General features: G+C 30.5%; 11 protein-coding genes across 11 annotated transcripts; 5 read left to right on the top strand and 6 right to left on the bottom strand.

Annotated features, from left to right (window-relative positions):
• Positions 1-1,427: 1,427 nt before the first annotated feature.
• BX663DRAFT_483753 (uncharacterized protein) lies at positions 1,428-1,952 on the bottom strand (the record flags this gene model as incomplete). The annotated part of the gene is made up of 1 exon (XM_051524512.1): positions 1,428-1,952. One exon carries the CDS (start codon positions 1,950-1,952, stop codon positions 1,428-1,430), a length of 525 nt encoding a protein of 174 aa, XP_051386100.1.
• Positions 1,953-8,752: 6,800 nt separating this feature from the next.
• BX663DRAFT_498824 (glutamine synthetase type III N terminal-domain-containing protein) lies at positions 8,753-11,615 on the bottom strand. Its single transcript, XM_051526106.1, has 4 exons — positions 11,159-11,615; positions 10,866-10,993; positions 10,628-10,800; positions 8,753-10,541 (listed from the first exon to the last, which is right to left on the bottom strand). The coding sequence occupies exons 1-4, from the start codon at positions 11,528-11,530 to the stop codon at positions 8,947-8,949; spliced, it is 2,268 nt and encodes a 755-aa protein (XP_051386099.1). The 5' UTR covers positions 11,531-11,615; the 3' UTR covers positions 8,753-8,946.
• Positions 11,616-12,734: 1,119 nt separating this feature from the next.
• BX663DRAFT_581397 (uncharacterized protein) lies at positions 12,735-13,790 on the top strand (the record flags this gene model as incomplete). Its single annotated transcript, XM_051532197.1, has 4 exons — positions 12,735-13,051; positions 13,125-13,225; positions 13,343-13,457; positions 13,546-13,790. Exons 1-4 carry the CDS (start codon positions 13,000-13,002, stop codon positions 13,788-13,790), a joined length of 513 nt encoding a protein of 170 aa, XP_051386098.1. The 5' UTR covers positions 12,735-12,999.
• A 285-nt stretch (positions 13,791-14,075) lies between these two features.
• BX663DRAFT_483750 (methyltransferase-domain-containing protein) lies at positions 14,076-15,553 on the bottom strand (the record flags this gene model as incomplete). Its single annotated transcript, XM_051524511.1, has 5 exons — positions 14,076-14,376; positions 14,450-14,769; positions 14,828-15,037; positions 15,089-15,097; positions 15,221-15,553. 5 exons carry the CDS (start codon positions 15,551-15,553, stop codon positions 14,076-14,078), a joined length of 1,173 nt encoding a protein of 390 aa, XP_051386097.1.
• A 90-nt stretch (positions 15,554-15,643) lies between these two features.
• On the bottom strand, positions 15,644-17,218 carry BX663DRAFT_498812 (uncharacterized protein). Its single transcript, XM_051526105.1, has 2 exons — positions 16,086-17,218; positions 15,644-16,022 (listed from the first exon to the last, which is right to left on the bottom strand). Exons 1-2 carry the CDS (start codon positions 17,189-17,191, stop codon positions 15,698-15,700), a joined length of 1,431 nt encoding a protein of 476 aa, XP_051386096.1. The 5' UTR covers positions 17,192-17,218; the 3' UTR covers positions 15,644-15,697.
• Positions 17,219-17,243: 25 nt separating this feature from the next.
• BX663DRAFT_498811 (S-adenosyl-L-methionine-dependent methyltransferase) lies at positions 17,244-18,168 on the bottom strand. The gene is made up of 4 exons (XM_051526104.1): positions 18,059-18,168; positions 17,874-17,992; positions 17,685-17,798; positions 17,244-17,616 (listed from the first exon to the last, which is right to left on the bottom strand). Exons 1-4 carry the CDS (start codon positions 18,142-18,144, stop codon positions 17,291-17,293), a joined length of 645 nt encoding a protein of 214 aa, XP_051386095.1. The 5' UTR covers positions 18,145-18,168; the 3' UTR covers positions 17,244-17,290.
• A 540-nt stretch (positions 18,169-18,708) lies between these two features.
• BX663DRAFT_498809 (uncharacterized protein) lies at positions 18,709-19,372 on the top strand (the record flags this gene model as incomplete). The annotated part of the gene is made up of 2 exons (XM_051526103.1): positions 18,709-18,976; positions 19,049-19,372. Coding segments are annotated over exons 1-2 (548 nt in total), but the record flags the coding sequence as incomplete, so codon positions are not given.
• Positions 19,373-19,516: 144 nt separating this feature from the next.
• On the top strand, positions 19,517-21,293 carry BX663DRAFT_529546 (uncharacterized protein; the record flags this gene model as incomplete). The annotated part of the gene is made up of 5 exons (XM_051530251.1): positions 19,517-19,556; positions 19,621-19,787; positions 19,856-19,954; positions 20,023-20,205; positions 20,331-21,293. 5 exons carry the CDS (start codon positions 19,517-19,519, stop codon positions 21,291-21,293), a joined length of 1,452 nt encoding a protein of 483 aa, XP_051386093.1.
• Positions 21,236-22,668, top strand: BX663DRAFT_498805 (uncharacterized protein). Its single transcript, XM_051526102.1, has 3 exons — positions 21,236-21,490; positions 21,564-21,699; positions 21,779-22,668. Exons 1-3 carry the CDS (start codon positions 21,411-21,413, stop codon positions 22,292-22,294), a joined length of 732 nt encoding a protein of 243 aa, XP_051386092.1. The 5' UTR covers positions 21,236-21,410; the 3' UTR covers positions 22,295-22,668.
• Positions 22,669-23,344: 676 nt separating this feature from the next.
• On the top strand, positions 23,345-24,252 carry BX663DRAFT_415387 (uncharacterized protein; the record flags this gene model as incomplete). The annotated part of the gene is given in 4 exon segments (XM_051522341.1): positions 23,345-23,441; positions 23,677-23,797; positions 23,811-23,855; positions 23,919-24,252. Coding segments are annotated over 4 exon segments (597 nt in total), but the record flags the coding sequence as incomplete, so codon positions are not given.
• Positions 24,253-24,341: 89 nt separating this feature from the next.
• BX663DRAFT_498791 (DAD/Ost2) lies at positions 24,342-25,313 on the bottom strand. The gene is made up of 4 exons (XM_051526101.1): positions 25,072-25,313; positions 24,937-25,000; positions 24,582-24,867; positions 24,342-24,439 (listed from the first exon to the last, which is right to left on the bottom strand). Exons 1-3 carry the CDS (start codon positions 25,277-25,279, stop codon positions 24,801-24,803), a joined length of 339 nt encoding a protein of 112 aa, XP_051386090.1. The 5' UTR covers positions 25,280-25,313; the 3' UTR covers positions 24,342-24,439; positions 24,582-24,800.
• Between the last annotated feature and the right edge of the window lie 154 nt (positions 25,314-25,467).

Raw genomic sequence — 25,467 nt, 5'->3', positions numbered from 1 at the left:
GGATATAGTTGCCAATTAACAAATATTTATCGGCAGTTGAGAAATAACTATCGCAAAAGAAAATTCAATTAGTCATTTTAGGAAAAACGTATTGTCGCAAAGGTTTTTTTGTAATTTTATTAAATATTTTTAGAGAGGTTCTTTGTATAGACATTTGATAGTTTTGTTATAGAACAAGCTCTGGATATAAACATAAATAATAATATAATAGATGAATGACATAATAAAGGATAAACTATACGCTTGAATATAAAATAAAACTCTGTAGATAACATCTTGTAAATAATATAAAACTTAATGACATCCAATCAACTAAATGTGTCAACTAAATAAGATATCGCATCAGTTCTAAATATTTATTTTTATAACCTTGACAAAGGATTCAGGTCGCCTTTGATCCAATAAAAAAAATATAGAAGACATCAGGAACATATACTCAGATCAAACAATTTAAAGCCTCAATCAGATCATTATAACACCCAATAGATAATCCATAAATCATTCTCTTGAATCAACAAGATGTATATTCGAATACTAACACTGTTTCATGACTCATGTCCTTTGACGGTTGTTTTTATTTCTTTGATTCAGGATTCATTAAAATAAATACAAGCAGTTGTTTAGACACAAAATAATCTTTAACCTTTAATTCTTTTATTTTTATTTTATTTTTACTTATTGAATAAAAACAGTCTCAAACTATTCTTCCTTTTTGTTCTCTTTCTCTTTTCTTTTTCTTTTTATCTTCTTTATTGGATCATGTACCATCACATCTTTATTCATTTATGTTGTGCATTAAAAGAGCCAAAAATCATAGAACATTGCCACGTTAACTTCCGAATTTATATAATATGCGTCATAATATGTATTTTTTTTTTATAAGCTTCATCTCATTAGAAAGAGATAAAACTATATAATGATGGAGAGTTATAACTATATGTTTGATATATATTACTTCTTATGAAAAGCATATGTAAACAAGAGTGAAAACGAGTAAATTTGAAAAGTTATTGAAGCAATTATGTGAGTCACTGCAATACCTATCATGTCATGTATTTATGTAGCTCTACTATGAGAGAAATAGGTTGCTATATACTGTTTTATCATAAGAATAATGTATGTAAAATCATAGCCAAATAAAGTAGTAAACTAAAATAAAGAATAAAAAGAAAATATCATAGCAAGCTTAAGATATAATGATAACAACAGTAATAATCATCTTCCTAAGAATATTGAATGACGATGAAAAAAAAAACCCCCCTCTATGATTGTTATTTCTGATTATTCACCCAACTATGATACGTCGATTTTAAGCTCCGACGGATTTTCAACGATTTGAAGTATCCTTCTGGGAGTCCAAGCTGATAGCAATTCTTCCAGCTCATTTTTCTATTTTACTTCTTAAATTGGTCGACGAATTCTATGGTTCATTCCATATCCGTTTTTCGTTTTGTAATCGAGATTTCCTTTAATACTTGTTGTGCTTGGTAGTTGGCTGAAGGTTCAACATTTGTTGATGAACTGATTGGTTCTGGCATAGTTGAACTGGGGGAGCCTTGTAGCAAGTATTTTGAGATACATGAGGTCGTGTAGCGCGCGCCATCGAAAGCATATTGCTTGGTCCTTTTCATGTCTGGACCATCTTGTTCCACAGCATCAATAATTCTTTTAAGTTGGTTGCCCGTGTTGTTGCAAACATCCAATAATACATGTATCGTTTTTTCATCTGTGCTTATTTGTCTATCCAAAGCCTTCTTAGAAATTGCGTATAACATCTTAACAATAGGATCATCTTTCTTCTCTAATCCAAATAATGACTGTTCTTGCTTGCTGAACACATACTCAATAGCAACTAGAGGCGACAAAGGTGTTTCCAGTAATGATTCGTTGATTGTTTTTGGATCTAGAAAATATGCTGCTTGTGCCCAATGTGTGGACGGCAAAATCTTCATATAACTAGCGGTACTAATATTGGCGAGTGTGTTGACTATTTGGGAGGGAATACAGTGACACGCAAAACTGAGCAAATATTCACAACTTTATTACATAATCATTTATGTAATAAGTATTTTTTAATATGGTATATTTGTGAATATACTGGAATAAAAGATGAGGTTTTTACGAGTTTATTACTATATTTGTCTTAAAAAATAATCAAGTATTTGCTACGTTACAAAGCTTTAAAGTCAACGATAGCATTCGCTCAGTTCTGTGAGCATGTTAAAAAAGTATTTCAAATATAGAAACCTGGCATCAATAGTCAGTCCAGTAACTTTTAGCTTTGATACATTGTTGAATACGATAAGGCATAGTTTCTATTATCTTTTGGCACTCTTCTACAGTAATTTTATTGTACCATATTTCGATAATACGTTCATACAATTCGTTCATGTCTCTAGATAATGTATTATATTCATTTAATCGAATTTTTAATAATCTCCACATGTTTTCTATAGGATTAAGATCTGGAGATTGTGCAGGCCAGCTCATTACTTGATATTCTTGAGATGCAAGATATTTTTTAGCGACATCTGAGGTATGCTTACCGCTGAAAAATTACTTGGTCTTTTCGGAGATTCAATTTTCCGCACACATAATCGACTGTTTTATCCAGTTCATCCTCTAAAATCACTTTATACAAGTGTTTGTTCATATTATCTTCTATCTTGTGTAACCATCCAGATCCTTCCCCATATACCGCCCGTCGGACTTTGAAAAATGCAATTTTCTTTTATGGAAATGGCTCTCTAATATATTACTAGTGAAAAAAATACCGACTTTGTCGTTTCTTGACTTCTTTCTTCTCACGTCTGAATCCTTTACTATCGGCGTAAATATTCTTTTATTTTGCCTATTAGTTCTAAACGATAGATTGTACTCTACTTCTATTGGTTGGTTCTTTACTTCGTTCCTAATAGACTGGTCAATCCAACATATTTTAGCTGTAGGTTATCACTACTACTGGTATTATAATAAAAGGAAATGATATCTTTCAAAGTCCGACGGCGGCATCGGTATATGGGGAATTAACCTTGCTGGTGTTATGTAATATAGGATAGTTATTTAAGAGAAAATATTATGTAAGCAGAGTGTGCCGCTAGGTAGGTTGATGGTATCAATTTAGGCTTTCTGGGTTTAAATACCAGCTTGTGGTATTGCCCAAAAATCAAAATTAGGCATGATCACAAAACTAAGCAAATGCATAGCCGGATTTTAAAGTTGTTTTTCTCCCCCGAAAAATAGAGCTACATCATCAAAAAAGGTATCATTAAATTCCTTAGAACATAAGCATTCTATTGGATCCCTGGACATATACCGCCGTCGGAGTTTAAAATTTTGAATTTCCTTTTATGGAAATTGCACTGCAAATAAAGTCTACTTTTACAATTGTAAAAGTTTGTAAAAGGTGACCCAGTCACAATTGTAAAAGGTGACCTTTTACAATCAAAAATTGAAAATTGGAAGTTTTAAAAAATTTTTATACCAAATGAAAGAGAAAAATTTGCTCATTTCGAATATGTTAAAATTTTTTTATTTGGTTAAGAATTGATAGAGATATTAGCATTTAAAGATTTGTTTAATGGTTAAAAAATATAACTGTGATGGAAGGTAAATAAAAGATAAAAGACAAAATAAAAAGAGAGAAAGGGAACAAAAGGAAGTATAGTTTGAGACTGTTTTTTATTCAATAAATAAAGTTAAAAGAAAAAGCTGAAGAAAGAAGTTCAAGATTATTTTGTGTCTAAACAACTGCTTGTATTTATATTAATGAATCCTGAATCAAAGAAATAAAAACAACCGTCAAAGGACATGAGTCATGAAACAGTGTTAGTATTCGAATATACATCTTGTTGATTCAAGAGAATGATTTATGGATTATCTATTGGGTGTTATAATGATCTGATTGAGGCTTTAAATTGTTTGATCTGAGTATATGTTCCTGATGTCTTCTATATTTTTTTTATTGGATCAAAGGCGACCTGAATCCTTTGTCAAGGTTATAAAAATAAATATTTAGAACTGATGCGATATCTTATTTAGTTGACACATTTAGTTGATTGGATGTCATTAAGTTTTATATTATTTACAAGATGTTATCTACAGAGTTTTATTTTATATTCAAGCGTATAGTTTATCCTTTATTATGTAATTCATCTATTATATTATTATTTATGCTTATATCCGGAGCTTGTTCTATAACAACACTTACCTCGTAAAAACATAAATAGCCCTCAATTTTTTCATATAATTTCCGATTGTACAATTTTTGTATTATCTTTAATAAACTATACAATACAAAGTTTTCACAGACTTGTCTTCTGTTCATTTCTCTTTCTTTATCTTTTTGCTAATCAAAACATGTAATAGAAAGAGTCAGGCCGGATCAAAGGATCTTACAATAACTATAGTTCTTTCGACTCATCCATTATGAATGATTCCAATTCTAATTATTTTTTTATCCGAAAGAAATATGTCAGTATGAATATATTCACAGAGTACATACAACACTCTAGAAAACTTCAGGTAAGACAAAATTATATTGATTCTATAAAAGGCATTAGTAAGTAAATTGTGTAACACTATTAAGAAATGAGCGGCCAAAAGACCGAGATATATGAAGTATCTCGTAATAGCTTGTCTCCTTGACGTTTTTTATTCTTTCAAAGTAACTTGGATAACAGTAGAAATTAGTAGTATTTAATCAATTGAACATCCTAGCTTTTCATCTTGTCAATTTCTAGGTGTACCTTTTTTTTTTTTTTTTTTTTTTTTTTTTTTTTTTTGCAGTTAAAAAAAAGGACCAAAGGTGGTAAACTTGATTAGTTTAATGCAGGAATTTGAACACTTATCCATTCATTAGAGAAGCGGCTAAGAAGGTAGAACTTTCAAAGTCGATATCTGTAAACAAGATAAAAAAAAGGAACAAAACGACAAACAATTCTGACTAGGGAGGTATTCGTAATATCCAAAGAGCACAAGGGCCTTAAATTGACGCTTAAGGACATATATACTGTATTTATTTTTGAAATGTTAGTCATAGCAGTTGAAACTGTCGCAGATCAATTTTGCCAAAAAAAAAAAAAAAAAAAAAAAAAAAAAAAAAAAAAACTAGGGAAATCCGAATTATCCCAAGATTAGTAGCAACTCGTAAAAAAAGAAAAAAAAAGATGTTATTTCACTTGTAAACACATTATCCCGCGATATTTTGTACGAGATAGTGAAGAAACTGTAATTAAATCGTATGATATAGTAAACTTCTAGATTCATCAAAAAATAGATTTTATGAATGACTGTATGTTTATTGATAAGGCTAGATTCAATAGAAACATGCACCGCTCTTATGGTTGGTGTGAAATAGAAATATCTTGCAAAATAAAAAGTACCAAACGTCAGTATCCCAGACGCCATTTGCAAAGATGGTTTTATTGCTCTTTCACGAGAGGAGAATATCACTACAGTAAAAACAAACTGATGATACGCTAGCTGTAAAAAAGAAAAGACACAACTAGTAATGACTTTTTGGAATTCATAAAGCATATCTTTACTACATTTGCTGTAACTAATATGAATGATAAGCATCTAGTGCTTGATAACGCGTCCATTTACAAGGCTAGCCTTGTTCGAGATTGGGCTGAACAACGAGAATATCAACTTCTCTTTTTATCCTTTGTCCTATTTTTATGTTGTTTGTCTCATTTTCAATTTTCAAAATTGACATCCTAACTTTTTTTTTCTAAAAAGCTAGTTGTTTTCTTTTTTTTTTTCATCATGTTATCTTTTGTATAGTCTTTGAAACTCTATCTCTTTCTTCTGTTCAAAGCCATTATTCCTTTCAAACTGATCAAAATCTAAAAGGCCTTGTTTTCATGATCATCATAAAAAAAAGCTCAATTGCCATAATACAGTAATAAGAAAGCTTACAGCCTAACTATTTAAAATGCATAAACCGCTAAGAATATCTTGTGCAATTGAAAAAAAAAAGCATTCTACAACAAAGCTAAAAGGGAACATCTTGTAAAATTGTAAGAAAAAGAAGCGTCTAGATTGTGTGTGTCTAAAAATAAAAATAAAATTGTTGTATAAAATGTTATTTTTTATATTATTGATAGCTTATCTATGAATATAATGCTCTGTCGTGTAACTGCATTTGGCTAGTTTTGGCGTATTTTTTTTTTTTTTTTTTTTTTTTTTTTTTTTTTTTTTTTTTTTTTTTTTTTTTTTTTTTTTTTTACAAGAATGCTCAATATATTCACATGAATATAAAAATGTATAAAAAAAGTAAACAAACTTCTTCATATTTTTTTCTTACTTTCTTACTTTCTTGCTTTCTTTTAAAGAAGAAAGTAATGCTTTACTACATTCAAATAAAAGGCAAAAATCATCTCTAAAGTATTAAAAAGAAAAGAGAAAAAAAAAGACAAGGAGAGAAGATTTAACGCAAAGTAAATTAAAACCAAAAAAAAAAAAAAAAAAAAAAAATACGCTAAAATTAAACTTTAATAACTTCTCCTTCTTTTCGTTTATTTTTTTTTTCTCCTGAATTTTACAATAAAAAAAAAGTACATTTTTTCGTTTTTTTTCCTTTTTTTTTTCTTCTTCTTTTTTCTTTAGCTTTTTTTATTTTTCCTATTCTTCTTTATTTTTACTTGAAACTATGGGTAGACATTGTCAGGGTTATGAAGTGTGCTCAAGTCACATAGCTTGGCTTACTTGAGTTTGTAGAACTGTCCGTTTATAACATGGCTAAAGGAGAGGGCCTAGACTCTCTTTTGGTTACTACATGCATATCCGCCTTCACCTTGGGTTATTGCAACCTTAGATAATTGATGGGACCTTATCGAATTTTGACTGCTCAAGTTTGATTTATTTCCAAAGGAGGAGGGAAATAAAAAGGATACTTGGGGTTGGAAATTGTAAACCTGTTCCTTTTTTAGGGAGATTAGCGTACTCTTTGTCTGCACCATTGAAAGGGCTTATCTCAAGGTTTAGTTTTTCTGTTTTTCTTTTTGGAGGTTTTTCCTTCTTTTTATTTTTATCTAGTTGCTGTTTATAAAATAAAAATAGATAAGGATGCACAGCTTACGTTTCTGACCGTGGTTTTTTCATCTATTTATTTAGTTGAAGAATCCCAACTTGTATTTACTGTTAAGTCAAAAGTAGATGCTAGGGGTCAAAGAAGGGACATTCTCAGGTAAACAATAGTCAGGTCGTGCACTTCATGTATCTGGATTTCTTCCACTTCGCCACGCTACAGGTCAGAATGTTTAGCCCGGCTTCCAATGAAACTTACATCCAACTGTATTTTTTTATTGGGTTATGGGGTGAAGAATCCTATCTTTTTCTTCTAGCAAGGCTTGGGTCAGGTTGGTACTTTGCCAAGTGTCTACTAGTTGAAATTGGACGTTTATCTTTCAAGTAGAAATTTAGAGGGAGAAGAAAAAATTACAGCCCGTATCAATTTGTATGGGTTGTAATATTATTTTTGGGATTAGATATGCTTTCACCTTCTCGTGGTTAATCCTGTTAGTATCAAGTCTCTTTTAAAGAGATTTGAGAACTAAGAAAAGCATCTTTTTTTTTTTTATAATATTAACAAAAATGAAAAAAAAAAAAATAATTTAATAAAAATCGTTTTATAATAAAGCTGCTTCTCTAATAATATTTAATAATTAAGCGTGTAATTCTTTCATTAACAAAAGTGGTGAAAGACTATAGCAGCACAGTGTATAAATATTAAAAAGACTATTGTATATTTTCCCTAAGATTCCTTTCCTCTCAAGGTAAGTTCTGTATGGTTAAATAAATTCAGCATCACTAGAATGTAAATTACCAGAATAAGACTAAAATTAGTCAACATTCGTAATGAGCATTCATAATCTGATTGCTGTACAAAAGACTGTTCATTTCCAGGGTATAACTTGAAGTTGTTTCAAGCCTTACCATCATTATTTTATCTGGAAACAAACTAACTTTGGTTTTCCAACTAATAATTTTTTTTTCAGCACAATTTTCTCCAAGGAAAATTTTCTTTGGGTATTGATTATTGAGTAGTTATATATGTATAAGGACTAAAGGAAGGCTTGACCGATTCATCGAAAAGAAGTTGTTAAAATATCTCAGCTTTTGCAAAGAAATCTTATTTTTTTTTATTATAAAATTTTCCGCAAAGATAAATCCTTTACTCCTCCGTATCGTATCTACGGATGGTATAATGTCACTTAATACAAGAAACGTATTCTTGAAGTCTATCATGAAAACAAAAAAAGGTTGTCCTTTGACATTACTTGTAAAACGTAACAACACGTTTCTGGAAAACGATACTGTTAGATACAATCGTTTAGTGTGATATTAATGAAGGTCATTATTGTTTTGAGGTTCTTATCAGTTACATATTGCTTTTGGATGAGCATTGACTTCATCATAAAGAATATAAAGGGTAACTGCTCCTTCAGTGAATTTGTCTCATTACATGGATTAATTAAAGGAAAAACTATAAATTAACCAAAGTTAATGCACATGATGTGAACATACATTTAACAAGAAACTACTGCCATCTTTTATCATGTACGATGCTTCTTGCTATTCGATGACTTTTTTTTCATAGTTTACATGTTGATGCACCCACTATTTAGCGCTAACTTATATCCTTCTACAATGCTTGTTTTTTTTTTTTTTTTTTTTTTTTTTTTTTTTTTTCACTATTTGTTGATCTCTACTAATTATCCATTTATGAAAATGGAAGCATTAATGGTTTATAAGGAATTCCCTTTTTATTATTATTATTAATATTATTCACAAAAGAAAATACATAAAATGATAATGTTATTGTACAAAAAAAAGGTATTTCAAATTATAATACAATTCAATATCCCTTTTTTTTTCCTTTAAAAGTATGAAAAAAGAAAAAAAAAATGAAAATAATAAAATACAAAACAATAATTAAACTTAAATGTTCAAGAACAATTCAGTATACTTGGGTAAAGGCCATAACTTGTCAGAAACATTACGTTCTAATTTGTCAGCTAATTCACGGATAGCTTCCATCTTGGGAATAACTTCATCACAACAAGCATTACATAATTCAACTACATCATCCACCTTGTTAAGATCAACCATAAAGTATTTAAGAGCGGTAATGTCCTTTTGAAGAGTGGCAACGATAGGTGTTAATTCATTCAACAAATCGACTTCAGGACTGGATTCAACACCAATGTTTTTCATAAAGTTAGCGGCTTCAGCCAAACTACGTCTGTATTCAAAAGCAGCAGGTAAGACTTGTTGAATGACCATAGTAATCATTGTTTGAGCTTCGATAATAACATCCTTGGCATATTTTTCAATCAAGATATGATAACGAGAGTTTAATTCAGCTTCAGAGAAAACACCCATTTCCTTCAACATATTGGCATTTTCATCTCTCAAGAGACGAGCAAAGGCAGCGGGACTCTTGGTGATATTGGGCAAACCACGTTTAGCGGCTTCTTGAACCCAGACATCTGAATAGTTGTCACCTTCATAACGAATATTCTTGGTCAACTTGATGTATTTACGAATTACCTTAAGTTGATCCTCAACGGAAGCGACAGGCTTATCACCTTTAGCTTCCTTCAAATCAGCAAGGACCTCGGTTAATGCCTTGGCAACAGCAGAGTTGAGCAAAGTCATGGGGAAAGAAGGTGATTGCTTAGAACCGACAGCACGGAATTCGAACTTATTACCAGTGAAGGCGAAAGGAGAGGTACGATTACGATCTGTCAAATCACGAGAGATAGGAGGCAAGTTAGCTACCTTAAGATCCAAGACAGTACCCTTAACACGAACGTGTTGGAATTCAAGACCAGCAGCACCATAATTGACAGGACGATCTTCTTCAATTGCATTCAAGACTTCTGTCAATTGAGAACCCAAGAAGACAGAGATGATTCCTGGAGGAGCTTCTTGAGCACCAAGACGGTGATCATTAGAAGCAGAGGCAACACCAGCACGAAGAAGATCGCCATGATCATGGACAGCCTTTAAGGTAGCAACCAAGAAGATCAAGAAACGGTAGTTAGTTTCAGGGTTGCTAGAGGGTTCCAAAAGGTTCTCACCCTTATCAGTTGACATACTCCAGTTACAATGTTTACCAGAGCCATTCACACCACGGAAGGGTTTTTCATGGAAAAGGACTTTAAGTTTATGACGATGAGCAACACGATGAAGGACATCCATTGTCAATAAGTTATGATCGACAGCTAAGAGAGCTTCCTCAAAGATAGGAGCAACTTCAAATTGGGCAGGGGCGACTTCATTATGACGAGTCTTGATGGGGACACCCAACTTGGCTAATTCAAGTTCACATTCACTAATAGCAGAGAGAACACGAGTAGGGATCTTACCAAAGTAGTGGTCTTCGAGTTGTTGATGACGAGGAGGAAGGCCACCAATCAAAGTACGGCCTGTGATTTTAAGATCAGGACGGAGGGTATAGAGGCCACGATCAATTAAGAAATATTCTTGTTCAGTACCAAGTGTAGTATAAACAAGTTCAGAACGTTTTTCTAAAAAAAAATAAAATAAAAAATAATAATCAAATCTTTTAGTTTTCTCCATTTATAAATTAATTTATTATTATTTTTATCGTTACCACAATCTTTAGGTTCAATAACATTAAGAACTTCTAAGGCAACTCTTTCTAAAGCTTCTGAGGATCTTAAAAGAACGGATTTTTCATCTAAAGCTTCACCATTATAAGAGATAAAGACTGAAGGAATATATAAAATATAAGTGCCGTGAGGACCTTCTTGAATGAACATAGGACTATGATAAGAATTGATAGATATAAATAACTAATTCTCTATTTTGTTTTTAAATCATTATTTTACCTCTTTGTATCCCAAACAGTATAACCACGAGCTTCAAATGTGGTACGCATACCACCAGAGGGGAAAGAAGAAGCATCAGGTTCAGATTGTAATAATTGAGAGCCGGAGAAAGTATCTATAGCAGTAACCTAATTGTGATACAAAAAAAAAAAGATAAGATTAACTCTATTTGGAAATAATATAAATGTGTATATATTTATATATATATATCAGTTTAGTTGTCAAAGTATCCTGCATCTGTCATAGGCATTTGCATAGATCTTTTTTTTTCTTCTTCTTCATATAACACTTACAACTTCAGAACCTTCAATAAAGTTAGACTTCAAAGTTAAGAAAGAATCATGCTTTTCAGCAGTAGAATCATTTAAAGGTTGGAACCAATGAGTAAAATGGGTAGCGCCACGTTCAATGGCCCAAACCTTAGCAGCATGGGCAATAGCATCAGCAGTGACCTTATCAATCGTATTCTTACCCTTCAAGGTTTCAATAAATCTCTTATAAACAGGTTTAGGCAACATCTTGGACATTTCTGTACGTGTAAAGACATTTTTACCAAACACCTCAGAAATAGGTTGATTTTGACCATTCTTTTGAGGGAACTCAACAAAACGAGGAGTCTTAGTAAGAGACTCAACCACAGTATTAATACGTGCCTGATGGGACATAATGTAAGTTAAAAGGGAAGAAAAAAAAATATCTTTTCTAAAGAAAAAAGAAAAAGAAAAAAAGAAGGAAAAGATTTATAAAAATATAAAAATAAAAATAAAAAAAGGGGGGGAGAAAGGAGCAGAAAGGAAGGTGTGTCCGTATATGATAGAAAAAAAGGGACTGCTTTTTTAAGATAAGATATTTATAAATTGTCTTGTTGTGGGGTTAAAAGTAATATGATTGGTTAAAAACGTCAAAACATAAATTGTCATGCTGAAAAATTAACATAAAAATATAAAAATACACTTGAATCACGACCATCTCCGAAACTATTAGTTCTCTAAATAACAATTGTAGTTTTTTTCCCTCATCAAAGTATAACAATGCTTGCATAAATTAGAGTCTCCTTTTATTTTGTTAAAAAGAATAGAAAAGAAAATATTAAATAAGCATTTATAAGCCTTTAAATAAAAAGAATAAAAATAGAGATGTATACATATACATAAATATATATGTATATAAAACGTTATAGTAAAAAAAAAAAAAAGAACTTGGATATATAATTGATGGAGTATTTTTGATGGAAGCTTGCTTGGTTCCTGAGATTCAATAAATGGTCCGATCAGAGATAGGAAAATAGAAGAAGAGAACATGACTCACACATACAAAGTAAATGTATATAATTAGATTTCATATAGATTATACACGCATACACACTCAAAGGAATAAAGAAAAAAAAAAGAGAGGAGATCAGGTTGTTTCTGTATCAAATAAATACCAAGGACATGTATGTGAATATAAACCTTTATATTACATCCATTTATCAAGTATTAACATATATAAAAAAATCGGGTAATCATTTAAACGAAATAAAATAAGTGGGGGGAGAAAGAGAAGAGATTTAAATGTTTCATATTACACTTACTATACTATTCCTCGGAAGAAGATATACAAAGAATACTACCAATTAATATTATAGTAGTAATAATAATTATATTATATGAATAATAATCTTAATTAGATAAGAAATATCCCATTCACTATTAGTAATATAATACAATGTTTTTTTATTTTACTTGTTGAAGTCATTATTCAAGATAAGCCGGACCAAGTATTTGTGTAGTTAAATTCTTAATAACTTTAGGCTTATTTTTAATTTAACTTTACATGTGTGATAAAGGCCGCTTTTTTTAATTTATTTACTCTATCTTCCTACCCTTTTTTTTTTTCTTTGGGAAAAAAGTTATTACAACGAAATATAAAGTTCTATTTATTAAGCAATGTTCTAAACGAATAATACACTCATGTACATCTATATTAGTTTGATGATGATTAAAAAAGATATGAAGAAATACATACTTGTAAATATATAAAAAAAGGGTCCATACGCGGAGTATAAATTTGACTGGTGGCAAAAAAAAAAAAAAAGAAAAAAAGCTTTTCAGTAACTCTTCAAAAATAGAAAAATTTAAATTGATAAAAAGCAATGAATTTATTTGATCAAGTAACAGAACAATTAGCTATAATTGATCTTAAGGGTAATCCTTGATCATTGAACTGAAAAATGGAGTTAAAGTATTAAATTCAGTATACCTCTTTTTTTGATTACAGACGACGATATTTCAGAATACATTACAGGCATTATTGAAGATGCTTCAATGGAAGAAACTGAAAAACGTGAAGTTATCTCAGAATTCCTCTCTGAAGCTACTGTAAGTTTTATTTCATCATATGTTATGATTTTTACTTTATGATCCACTAAAGTATTTTCTTCATTTAATGAATATAAATATATATGTATATATATGTGTGTATATAACATAACATAGGACAAAAATACCGAAAATTTGATTACAATACTTTTAAGTGACTGGAAAAAAGTACAAGAAAAGAAGACAAAAGAAGAAGAAGAAAAGAAATCAAAACTTATTGAAGAAGCACGAGGTAAGTTAATTTTCAAAGAAAAAAAAAAAAAAAAAGGAAATTTAATAGTCAATAAGCCAAAATAAATTATTTAAATACAATTTGTTAGCTCGTGAAGAGGAAAGACGTCTTAAAGCAGAAAAAGAACAAGAAGAAAATGTATCACTTCGTATAGCTCAAAAGCAATTAACAAAAGAGGAAAAACTAGAACGTGAAAAGTTAATGGCACAATATGGTTATGTTGCTGAAGGAGATGAAGACGATGAAAAGAAGGAAGAGGTCACTGAATTAAGTCCTAGAGATCGTCGTAGAGGAAAGACATTACCACCTAAAGGTTCGAATAGTTTTTTTTAAAAAAAACAAAGAAAAATGGACAATAACAGTATTTGTATATAATAGATCCATTACTTGAAGCGAATCGAAATGCTGAATTAGTAAAAGAAAAGGAACAACAACGACGTGAACAAATGAAACAAGCAGCAGATAAAGAAAAAGAACGTAATAAAATGTTACAACAAAAACAAAAGAAAGAAAGAGAGTTAGATAAAGAAAAAAAGAAGACACAAAAAGGAGAAAGAAGACGAATGTAGCGAAATTTGTTATTGTTAGGAATAAATAATAGATATAATATTTATTGATTTAACGTTTCTTATACAAACAAGGCTTTAATAATTGTTGGGCTTTCTTTTGTAATTTAGACTTGGAATGATTGATTCCTGCACCTTTCTTGAGTGCTCTCTTTTGAGTCTTACTTAAACCAGCTAAAATTTCATTGTCTAATTCATCTTCGATTTTAGGTTGCTTTGTAAAATACAGCATGATAAACATCTTGTTATTATCGTCCTTATCGATAAATTCAAAGTTCAAATTTTCTAAAAGACTGATAAAGGCATCCAAATCTGTGAATCTACTCACTACCTCAGCGATCTTCAATTCGCCCCTAAATATACATATTTATATATATACAATCAATTACTAATCATTATACGCATATCATGATTCATCCTATTTACCCAACTTTCAAAACTCGATATGCTTCCTTAAGGAAATCAAGATAATTAGTGCCCATTAATGATAATGAAAAGACAGCTACATCTACTGAATTGGGTTTCAATGGTAGCTTCGTAATATCGCAAGCTGTAACATATTCATTTTTTGCAATCAAATCGAAACTCAATACTTTTTGTTTCGTCAATGTTTGAGCAATCATAGCATCGCCACAGCCAAGGTCTGCAATTACAGTATTCTTTGGAAGCTTCTTTAATTGTTCAATAAAAATATCTACGGGGTTCTCTGGCCATGATTCAACTTGATGACGGAAACCTTCATGATACTATACCAGTATTATTACATAATCACTTCATTGAATTCTTTGTATTAAGTTAAGTTACCTCATCAAATAATTCTGGTTTTTCTTGAAATAATTCAAAAGACTGCTTACCAGGTGTTGTATAAAGCTGCTCATTTAACCAGCGGAAACGAGCCCCTGATAATTTTTCTTTCATTTTACGTTGAAGAGGAGTAAGGCCATCATCCAAGTCTTCTGATTTTTTAACTAGGGTAGCAGCTTTCTTAGTTGCTACTTTTTCTATATTTTGTTTCTAAATCCAAGTTAGACACACACACACACAAAAAGAAACATTTTTCTTTACCTCTGAACCCTGTTGTTTATTATTTACATTTGTATTCGTATTTTTATTAGCTTTATTCTTCTTTGATAACAACTAAGATTATATAATGACTTTAAGCATACAATATGGATATGTAAATTTCCCTTTTTTTACCTCCTGTAACTTTTTCTTTTGTTGAGTCTTTTTATTACTTGTCTCGGGCTGCTTTACTGTCATTTGTTTAGCATCCTTCTTAGCTTTTTTGTTTTGTTGTTTAGACTGTTCCTGTTCCAATACACGCTTCTTATTGGTCTTATTCTTTTTATTTTTTGAAGTGGCTTGATTATTTAAAGACACCAATTGTGCTTGAAGTTGATCTGCTTCTTTTGTGACAATGGTTTCTTTCATATTATCAACCTTTTGATTTTTTTTGTTGGTTTCCTTTGGCTTTTGAGGAGCAATAGTGGTTGGTAAAGACCACCCTGAAGTTTCAAAAAAGGGTTGCATTTCTTTGAATCAAATGTGAAGATTTGAAATCTAAATAGATGTGAAAAAAAAAATATTTTGTTTTCTTAAAGCAATTAGGAAATAAGAATATAGATTACAAATGACTGCTTTTATTTTATTATGTAATAAATAAAAAAAAATGGTTTAAACATCTCTTTCCCCTTCTTCGTAAACTGCTTTAACAGTTGGGAACCGTAATGAGACAGTACCATTTTCTTTCTTGAATTCAGAAAAGTAACGAACAGTGATAGGCTTACCAAGAATTAAATTAGGATTTTCAGCATAAATGATACGTTTTTGTATTGAAAATCCTGATCCAACACTGACAATATTCCCTTTATGTTCAATATTAACACTAGTAAGGACAAGCTTATCTTCACCAGTATCAGGCATTCTCATATATCCTGTCTCTATACTTTTCACAATATATTCTGCATCTTCCCATTCTTTTATTTTAAGCATATTTCGACTAAAGAAAAAGAAAAGACACTCATTAGTTTATAAAGTATTTGATAAAATAGAATAGCCTTACGTTCGTTTTCCTTCATAAAACACATCTTTTCTTAAAATTAAACCTTCCCAACCCATTTGAATTGATTTCTGTTTAAGCCTATTTAACTGCTCCAAACTTTCCAGCTTGATTTGTTTTACCATCTTTACATGGGCTCTTTGTATGTTCCCTACAAAATTCTTTAAAATTGCTTGTCGCTCAGCAAATAATTGTTCTCCTTTTGTCTTTAAAAAATCATGAAGAGTGATACAATCGAATATTTGATAGACAGGGTTCTCCATTTGCTCATTTAATCGTCGTATTTGACTTACGGCCTTTAAAAAATCCTCATTTATCCTACCCAAGTCGTTGCTGTACGCACAAATTTCACCATCAAGCACAAATGCATCCTTTATTTGATCCCCTAATTCTTCAAGTCTATCTTCAAGATCATTTTTGACTTTTTGGAGAGAAGTGAATGGTCTTCCTGTTCTCGAATAAAATTCAATATCGTATTGTCCATTTTTATCTTTTTGAATTATCGTAATACATCGAATACCATCTAGTTTTTGCGAGACATACCAGCTGTCAACTTGGATATTAAGCCCATTTTTGTTAGCAGACATTGGGAAGGCTAAGGCAACTTGAATATTTATTGTAGATTGTTTCTCTTTGTTTATCGTATTTTCACTGGTTGTTCTAGCAGATAATAGTCGACGAATGGTGATGACGGAGACTCCCATTTTCAGATTACGGTCAATGATGCGCCAAAATATATCTTGATGAGGTTTTGTTTTACAATATGTATTATAAAAGGAAGCAATGGCTGCACATGCTGCATGTCCTTTAATAGTTCGCGAAGATAGAGCATCTAATAAATCATTTACATTGGTATATTTGACAGCTTTATCCAAGTCAGTTATTGGATACTTTTTTAAATATTTGATAGCTGCCTTTGAAGACACATGATGCCTTAAATGAGGATCATATATACGTTTTAAAATTGAATGACATGCGGGGTATTGCTTTATTATTGCTTGCTTCTCTAGTTTACTTGAATTACTATTGACAGCTGTTGATAATTTATAAATGCTTTCAAGCTGGTCTACAGACAAGCACTTTTTTGTTGAGAAAAGACGTCTTAACATTTAAATTTATTAAAAAAAAAAAAAAAATATAATAATAAATAGATGATGAATGCTATTTATGTATACATATTTACTTTTATGCTTATCCATGCAAATAGTCTAAGCCACAGGATTCATTTTAACCATACGATAAAAAAAGTAATGAAAGGCTTCTCCCATTGTTTTAATATCAAGAGTCCAACAATCCCTTACAAGATGTCTCTTGCGGAAATGAGGTTGACCAAATGTGATATATAAAAATGTGCCTCCTACTTTTAAAACTCTTTGCACTTCATCAACTTCTCCTTTAACGTCATTAATGAGTTCCTCTGAAGGATCCCAAACATCGCCACGATCGCACATCAGAGCATCCATAGTACCTTTATCAATAACAGCGTCAAATGACTCGTTGTCAAACTTCAAATCACGAATGTCCATTTCTAACCCTAACATAAATTTTAGAACTCTTGTTAGACTCTTCTATATATATATATATGTATATATATTGACTTACATGACATTTCAGGTTTATCAGCACAACGCATCTTCATATTTTCAATAACTGTTTTTGAATAATCAATGTTTACAATGTTTTTGTATCCATCATTATACATGTCTTCACCTAGGGCTATTTTATATACAACAATTAAAATATAGATTATTAAAAAAAAAAAATAAACACGATAATAGCAATTAAACTTACTTGAATTGCCACATCCAAGCATAAGGATCTTGGCATCCTTGTTTGGAATAGCTTCATTTAAAAATGGTTTTAAATCAGCATATGTTTTAAACCAGTCAAAAGTAGTATTTAAATCTTCTCTGAAAAAAACAAAGAAATTAATCTAATGGATCTGTATATATAAATGCATGTAAAATTATATTTACTTTTGATATCGCTCTTCCCAATATTGTTTAGTCTTATAAGCTGTTGGATCGTCAGGTACAACGTCTAATGAACTAGAAGCAACCATTTTTATATTGATAAAAAAAAAAAAATAAAAAAAAAAAGAAAAAAAAAAATTGATATTGCTGCAAATTACATAATAAAGTATTGAGATTAAATTTAGTATTACTGCTCAGAGCTTTTTTATTATTTTTTATTTTATTTTATTTTATTTCATTTTATTTTCTTTACTCAAATTATAAATTATAAAGCTTTGCATTCTCTACTACAATTTATTTTAGCTTTATTCATTGAAATCCTTTTTTGCTTAAAGAGAAACAATTCCCTTTCTTTTTATTTTCTTTTTTAGAAAAAGGGATAAGGAATAGATTAACAATGACTTAAAAACCAGTATATACGGAAGCTATATCCATTAGACAATTAAAAATAATAATAAAAAGAGTAGTTGAGACTTTGAATTATTTCAACATTCATAATCAATTAATATACTTTAATGTAAAATTTGTATAAATGATGAGTATTTGAGAATGTACATTTCTCCCCCCCCCGCATTTTTTTTTGTATTTTTGATTTATTGTAATCCATTTTTAAATATGCAAGTTTCTATTTCAATTATCTTTTTTTTTTTTTTAAAAAAGAAAAAAAATAAAAAATTATAAATTCTATAATGAATAATGCAGAAGCAGGGCCTTCATCATTTAAAAAAATCGCAAAGCCTGATTCACCAATGAAACTAGAATTAGCACAAAAAAACAGAGTTTTTGAAGCAACATTGTTAGAAGATCTGTTTGACTATTCAGTTTTAGTTTCAAATAACATTAGTATGGCAAGAGATCAGTTAGCGAATGAAAGAAACTGGTTAACATGGTTTCGATTATCATGTACATTGGTTATATTAGGTATTTAGACATCAATTCTTTTATTTAATATAATGCGATAGAACCACATATAACAGGTATTCTACAAATTAGGCTTCACTATATTAATCAAATTTAGGTTACCTGATGGCTCATCAAATAATGACTCTAACTTTGAAATATCAAGTAAACCTGTTGGCTATATATTTGTGGCTATCGGATTTCTATGTTCTTTTGTTGGCTTAGGAAAATATTTTAAAAATCAAAGACTACTGATAAAACAAGCAACTTTTGTTGAAGCAGGAAGAGGCAGTTATCTTATGGTTGCTGTTCTATTCTCATTTGTTTGTACAATTATGATATTAGCTTCAACAAAAAATAATTCACAAACAGGCGATTCTTTTGTAAATAGAAGCTTTTATATGATTGATTAATAACAATAATAAATATGCAAATTTCGCATTGCTGCTTTTTAAAATAAAATTTAACAACAGCAAAAATAAGAAATATTGATAATTTCCTTTTTTTTTGTTTTTTTTGTTTTTTTTTTCGTTTTTTTCCTTTCATTATACTTGATTAATAATGTCTTGGTGGGGTCAAAATCCTTTTGATGAAATAGTTGGTAAGTTTCATTATATTAAAAAAGAGAGAAATTAGAGTGTTAGTTATTCAGACAAATACTATAGAAAAAGCAACTTCTGAATTATTACCAGGAGGACAGGAAGATATTGTATTAAACTTAGAAATAAGTGACCAAATTCGTAGTAAAAAAGTAAATGCCAAAGATGCTATGCGCTCGATTAAAAAAAGATTAGGACATAAAAATCCTAATGTTCAACTTGCAACTATTTCTGTAAGTATTGCCAAAACCTTGGGGGTGAAAAAAAAATACTGAATTTATAAAATAACAATTGGAATTAGCTTGTGGATACTTGTGTAAAGAATGGAGGCGAATTATTTGTTAGAGAAGTTGCATCAAGAGAATTCATGGATGAGCTTGTATCTATTTTAAAAGCACCTGTAAGTTTATATGAACGAATGAATGTATGTATATTATTAGTTTTAACTCCTTTATTTTATTTTAATAGACTGGATGTAACCTCGATGTTAAAAACAAAATTTTGAATGTAATTCAAATCTGGGGATTAGCTTCGAAAAATAAACCTAGTTTAAGCTACATGTATGATACCTATGCTCTTTTAAAGGCTGAAGGCATGCAATTTCCTCCAGTAAATGAAAATATAGATGGAATTTTATTGGAAACTTCTAGTGTAAGTCTATTTATATTGGATATGTGTAGAGTATGACTAATATGACTCAATGATAGGCCCCTGAATGGTCAGATTCTGACGTATGCGATAGATGTCGTACACCATTTACACTTACAAATAGAAAGCATCACTGCCGTAATTGTGGTGGTACTTTTTGTCAACAATGTTCATCAAAAACAATGCCTTTACCCAAATTAGGTATCAACGAATCAGTTCGTGTTTGTGATGGTTGTTATATTAAATTGAAGTTGGATAAGGCGACTCTCAACAAGCCAATATCATCAGCTCCAGAAACAACAAAGCAAACTACAAGTAATGAGGATGATTTAGATGAAGATATGAAGAAAGCGATTGAACTTTCTTTAAAAGAAGCTGAGCAACAAAAAAATAATTACAGTGCAGGTTATGTATCTAATAATCAAACGAATAACAGACACGAATCATCCATTGAAGACGATCCTGACCTGGCAGCTGCTATTGCCGCTTCTTTACGTGACCTTGAGATATCTAAGCAACAACAGAAGGAAGTTGTTTCTCAAGATTCAGCTGTAGTGCAACAGATACATCAAAATGATTTATCACCCATTGAAATGGAAAATATTCTGTTATTCTCTACTTTGATGGATAGAGTGTATGCTACAGGAGAAGATATTTCAAACGATCCTCAAATTAATCAATTATATACTCAAATCGGTACTTTACAGCCCAAGCTTGTGCAAAGTTTAAATGAAACAATTCATAAGCGTAATTCCTTTATTGAACTTCATGAGAAATTAAATAGGGTGGTTAGATCATATGATCGTTTATTGGAAGAAAGAATAGCTGGTATTAGTCAAGGATCCAGCTATAATATACCTGAGCAACATTATCAGCCACAAACATTATATCATCAGCCACAACAAAATTATAATTATATGACATCATCTGAGCATGACACAAATAAATACTATCCTCCTCCTACTGTGAATAATCAAGACATAAATCAATATTATTATTCTGCTCCTCCTCATTATCAAGTCGCTTCACCAACTCAATCTAATACCGAGCAAAAGAAGCCTGTGGAAGAAGCTCCATTAATTGATTTATAACTGACATTTTTATTCCCAAAAAATAAAATAAAATAAATAACATGATATTAATAAAAATAGTGCTCTGCAGATATATACAAACACATGCATTTTTTTTTTATTACTCACGAATGAAAAATGCCTGTAAATAATGATGACATTACAAATAGAATAAACAGATTAGTGTCCAATGACACTACTATTTTAAAGAACCCAACGTACGCATAAAAAAAAATATATATATAGTACATGTTATGCATTACAACAATTGATTTTATTTTGTTTTATTAGTGATGAGGAGTTAGCTCAACGTTTTACTAACGTTTTTTCAACTAAACCTATATCAACAACTAAAACAGGGAAAAACTCTTTCAATAATTATCACATACCAGATGATTTATACTCTAGTCTTAACATTGATGAAGAAGTACGATTTATTTCTTAAAGCAGTTTGATCTTTTTTTTTTTCCCCCTTATTAAATGTTTCTCTTCTCATGTTTTAATAGATTGAGAATATATTACAGGAAGAGGATGGAAAGGATGATGCTCTAGATGAGTATATATACAATATAATAAAAACAGAGAAGGATGATTCAACATCATTGAGAAAGAATAAACAGAAGGATGACTTGAACACATCAACAAAATTAGATCAAATTCAAAACATCTTTTTGGGGAATCCATCCTTAGGCAATGTAATAAATAACGATGAAGAAGATGAATTAATACAAAGGCTACAAACGGAAAATTCCTTAGAAATAAAATACAATCAATTTATGACAAAGCGAGATCAAGATTTAGAAGAGAGATATTTAAAATTCAAAGCAAATTCACCAGCAATAAATTTTACTGCTAATAGCAGTAAGCCTAGAGGGTCAGTCCCAAAACCAATTTCAGACGATGACTTGTTACATGATGAAATAGATGATTGGTGCTGTAAAGTGTATACATATATATATGCATACATAAATATATTTCAATACTTAGTCCTTATATACTATTACGTTAGGTATATGCAATGAAGATGCTCAAATTGAATGTGAAGTTTGTGATGAAGAAGATAATAAATATTGTAAAGATTGCTTTTTCCATATTCATCAAAGTGAATCAGCAGATTATGAAGCAACAAAACATACATGGAGACCGTATAATATTACTAGAAGAAGAAGATGAATATGATTCATACATTGTCTAAATTAAAATTACATCAGTTGCTTTCTTTTTATATATTTATTAGTGCTGGTCAAGCAAACAGGTTTTATACAATCAAAGGGACTATGCAATATGAAATACTTTAACCAATCAAAAGTAATTGAATGAATAACTGGTGCTATTTTTACAAGTTTGATGATGTTCTTTTCTTTTTCTTCAAAAAAAAAAAAAAAAAAAATAATAATAATAATTAGTATTTCCTTTATTGATTATCAAATATATAAAGTTTAAAGCATAAGAAGGTAATAAGTCTTTGATTGCTAAAAAGTAATATTATGATTAAATGACTGGCCTTTTCTTGCCTCTTTGATTCTTAGTTATTATTAAGCTCAATGCTATTCTATACATATCCCTTATCAAATGAGGCCTAAAATTAAAGTTTAATCTTCGTACAATATACTATTTATGTATAATAATGATCATGTGTAGTTGGAACTTCAAGCAAGAAAAGAAAGGCAAAGCAAAAGTTTGAAGCAAGCTAAACAAACAGCAAAACGACAAAAGACCACAAATGATAATATGATCAATCTTCATTGTAAGAAATGCTGTGGTGATAATCATTCTACAGCAAGATCTCCCTTATGCCCATACAATATAACACCTGAAGACAGCTAAGATTGTTTTATGATGTTTTCAATTTTGGGAAACTGTGCTACAGAGGGTGAGTATAGATAGAGATTGTATCAAATCAGGCTTATGTATTTCTTACTTTTATATTTGTAGTATTGCTGAATTAACACCAGATGGAAACAACCAGATCCTTTTTTGGAAACTTGATACGGATTGATGGTTTTGTTGTTGATTTTTTTTTGTTTTACAAAAGATGTCAAGCCAGTTACGGTCCTTCTTTGTAACGCTTTGAGTTGACTCTTCACGACTTTACTTTACCAGAAGTAGTAAAGGATTATCATCCAATTTTTGTTGACCCTAGGCAAAAGTCTGTATTCACTGCCGTGAGTTGTTTAAACGAGTCTAGGCACCCAATAATCCGCTGCAGTACTAAAGAGTATTATTATCTTACTGGTTTGACTGTTTTTTCTGCCCACCAACAATTTTTGAAAAGTCAAAACGGAATAGAGGATATTGAATCAAGAGTTCCCACAACCAAGACATCAAACCCGGAGCGTTCTTTAGACTATGTTCAATATCTGTTTGATAACATAAATACTTTATTCAACTTTTACAATTCCAGTACTGCAAAAAAAAAAACGCCTCCAACTTTATCAAGGGAGGCAAAAAGCGCAAGAAACTATGGTCAATATGCTTATAAACGGTGACACCAAATATAATCAAAGTAGGAGAAACAAGAAGAGGTAGAAAAAGAAGAAACAAAAGAAGAAAGAAGAGACCAAATAAGAACGATGCTATCAAGTATAAATATTTTCTACTTGAATATATTCAAACAGTTATTAATTCAATTTTTTTTTTCTTTAGAGAAAAACTGAACAAATGGAGGCCCATCAAATACAAAGAAGACAAGACAAAGGTTCCTCTGATAGTATTTGAAAGTGGAATGTTCAATAGGGACACCAATAAGATCAGGACGCTCAGATGTGAGGCGACAGGTATTTTATGGCGCGCGCTGAGAAGGCATGAAGCAGCTGGACAACTTATCACAATCACAATTGACGAGTTCCGCACATCCAAAGTATGCAGTAAATGCCAAACTCTAACCTTGATTCCAGCCTCGCCTGTTACTAGATTGAGTGTGATTGCCTGTTCTTCTTGTCATACTCTTTGGCAAAGAAACATTAATGCTTCCCGAAACATGCTGACAATCTCTATCAGCATTTGGCAGGGACGAGAAAGACCAACACCTTTTCAACGCACCACCACCACCACCACCACCACCACCACCACCACACCGCCGCAGTCGTCGCTGTAATAAACACAGCTTACCTAGTGTATTTAGATGACCACATTCACTCAACTTTTGTTGTTTGAATGCTTTACAGGTAAGCGTCTGAAAATTATGTTTACTTTGTTTAAAAACTAATCTCACTTCTTCTTCGTTTGTCTAAAAAAGGTAAGCTAAACATCTGAAAGTTAATTTTCATTCGTTGAGAAAAAAAAAACTAACATCGTCTGAATTTAAAGTAAAAATACTGCAAACGATAAAAAGCACCTTCCTTTTTTTTCTGTTCGTTTGCACATTTCCTCCAAATTAATATTTCTAGCTTTCGTATAATGATTAGCAAGTACTCATTTTATTCATATCACAATTGAACATTTCCAAGATATACGTAAAGACACACACATGTATTCAAATATTTGCATCTCTTTTTTTTTTATTATTATTTCTAAATAAATCATCGTTTAACCTAAGAAATTGATACAAAATCCATGAAGAAGAAGTGAACATACAACAAAATCAGCAAAAGCTCTAATAAAGTTATATTTTTAGAAAAGTTGACTTCACAGGCATTCATCTTTTATAAAATGTCCAGTTTACCTTTCAGGTGATGTACTTTTGAATGATTCTTTGTTTTCTGGATTAGTTTGAATACGTAAATTAGCTAAACAACAAAAGTAAATAAATAAATAATCGTATTCTTGTTATTAGTATAGAAAATAGATGTTCTTTTACCGGCCAGAACAAAACTGCCAACAGTCGAAATAAAACCACCAAGAAAAGCATTATAAGGAAAAGTGCCAACTATTGCCATGTATATAAATTGAAGAATTCCAGTTAACATTATGTAAACAAGGTAAATGTCAATTAACTTTAGTGAAGGTGGTGTTGTATTCTTGTATCCTGTAATAAGTTTTTTAATTGCTGTATTGAGTTGCTCCATTTTAGACTACTTGTATAAAAAAAAAAATAGATAAATAAATAAATAAAAAACACGAAAATGATTTTTGTGTGGAAGTTTAAAAATAAAGAATTAATTATTCTTAGCCAATCATTGAGCAACAAACAACAGCAGAATGTATACTACACTTCAAAGTTTATTACCATAGTATTAGTTGTCATGCTTCTGAT

Source organism: Cokeromyces recurvatus, assembly GCF_025118155.1.
Source record: "Cokeromyces recurvatus strain NRRL 2243 chromosome Unknown BX663scaffold_4, whole genome shotgun sequence".
Classification (NCBI taxonomy): Eukaryota; Fungi; Mucoromycota; class Mucoromycetes; order Mucorales; family Mucoraceae; genus Cokeromyces; species Cokeromyces recurvatus.
The sequence above is the reverse complement of the archived record's forward strand: the minus strand, read 5'-3'. Positions and strand labels throughout refer to the sequence as shown.